The sequence below is a fragment of the Myotis brandtii genome, unplaced genomic scaffold (assembly GCF_000412655.1).
Source record: "Myotis brandtii unplaced genomic scaffold, ASM41265v1 scaffold11175, whole genome shotgun sequence".
Taxonomy (NCBI): domain Eukaryota; kingdom Metazoa; phylum Chordata; class Mammalia; order Chiroptera; family Vespertilionidae; genus Myotis; species Myotis brandtii.
In genome coordinates this window covers 3,999-5,779 of record NW_005353830.1, presented here as the reverse complement: position 1 = coordinate 5,779, position 1,781 = coordinate 3,999, and the positions used below count along the sequence as shown (strand labels likewise).

Sequence of the window (1,781 nt, the reverse complement as noted above, 5' to 3'; positions counted from 1 at the left end):
AGACCCCCCTCCCCCCCAGCCAGGAGAGCCGCCACGTCGCCCTCTTCCTCGCTGCAGCCATAGCTGCCCATCCCACCTGGTCCACCTCCCAGAGCCTGGGCCCCCCCAGCAGCACGGACCACCCACTGGCCGCCTTGGCCACGCCCACAGGTAAGTCCACTGAGTCCAGAGCAGTTTTTCATGCAGTTTAATGAGCTACAGGGGGTGGGGAGGAGGCAGGAGTCCTGCAGTGCCCGCCTGACTTCAGAGCACATCCCACCTCTCCCTTTTCCCTGTCAGGGGAGAGGGGCTGATGGAGGTGCTGAGGCGGGAGGATCTCAGAGCAGGTGGGGGGTGAGGGGGGAGGCCTGCTAGGTGCAATGAAGAGCTGCCATTGGGAGGGAGCAGGGAGGGTCCTGTCTTCATCTCATGGGCAGCATCCTTGCCCGGACCCGGGCTCAAGGAGAGGAATGAATATGACCGCGAATCCAAGGCAAGAAGGATGTCACTCGGGCATAGACTGTAGGAAAGTTGGCAAAACAGTACTCGGGCCCCCAACTCACCACGCCTACCTGGACCCAGGTCTCCCTCCATTTACAGACCAAGGGGCCCCCAGAGTCACCCTGTGGGAAGAGGACACAGGTGGTCAGTACTCAGGGCCCCTGCAGGCAGGAGCAACGGACAGAGGCCACAGTCTGGGGGTCTCACCTGACAGGAGTCCCGGCCCCAGCTCCCCGCACACAGCATGTCCTCCGTGATAACCTTGCCGATCTTAAGGTATTGCCACTGACAGATCTCATCTGCCACGATGGGGACCTCCACCTCCTGCAGATTTTGGGGCGGCGGCAGCGGCTCTGTGAGAAGAAGCCCAGTGAGCCTGTGGTCCTGAGGGGGCGGACAGTCACGGGCTGCGGGTTCTAGAACCACACGCTGAGCCTCAGTGCCTCCAGGGGGACCCAGGGAGTCACCCAAGACCCCAACTGTCTGGGTACACTAGAGGCCAATGGGCTGATAATCTCTAGTCTGACACTGTGGGCACCAAGCTCCAAAAAGAAACAGGAAAATATATTTTTATGCACAAATAATTTTTATTGGGAAAAATCAGAGCAAGTGCTTTCCCCAAGAAAGGCAGAGTGAGCGGCCCTACTGTCAAATTTGACTTTGTCCATTTAATAGTGAATCCTGGAGCGCGTCACTGAAGTTCTCTCTCCTCGTTCTCCATCCCACTATGAAGACTCAGGGAGAACGGGGACCCCCGGAAGGGAGGACACGGCCTGGTGCAGAGTGAGGGGGAGAAATGCCCATGGCACCCTGGCCAGTGTTTCTCAGTGGTGAGAGCACTGGCCCTAAGGGTCCCAGGTGTGATTCTTGGTCAAGGGCAAGTCCCTGGGTTGCAGGTTCAATCCCCAGCCCCAGTCGGGAAGGCAACTAATAGATATGTCTCTCACATCAATGTTTCTCTCTCCCCCTCCCTTCCACTCTCTCTAAAAATCAATGGAAACAATATCCCTGAGTGATACTTAAAAAAAAAAAAAACAACCCATGGCCATGCCTCACTCTTGCTACTTTGGTCTCTGCTCCTAACAGACTCCTCTCAAGCTGTCTGCCTCCTACACCCAAGGGAGACCCCGGAGGGACCCCAGCTCAGACCCCAGCTGAGCCTCCTCTATAATGCCCGGCCCGCCCCCTGCATCGCCCTGGTGTCATCCTGGTTCTGGTTTTTACCTTCAAAAGCAGTGTTGCCCCAGCCAGTCACCCAGCACCGTGTGCCTGGGGGGAATGCGGAGGAGGCTGGCGGGAGG

At 57.9% G+C, this 1,781-nt stretch overlaps 1 protein-coding gene across 1 annotated transcript; it reads right to left on the bottom strand.

Moving 5' to 3' along the window:
• Positions 1 to 171: 171 nt before the first annotated feature.
• Positions 172 to 1,777, bottom strand: LOC106727304 (mastin-like; the record flags this gene model as incomplete). Its single annotated transcript, XM_014545321.1, has 3 exons — positions 172 to 602; positions 688 to 833; positions 1,705 to 1,777. Coding segments are annotated over 3 exons (384 nt in total), but the record flags the coding sequence as incomplete, so codon positions are not given.
• Between the last annotated feature and the right edge of the window lie 4 nt (positions 1,778 to 1,781).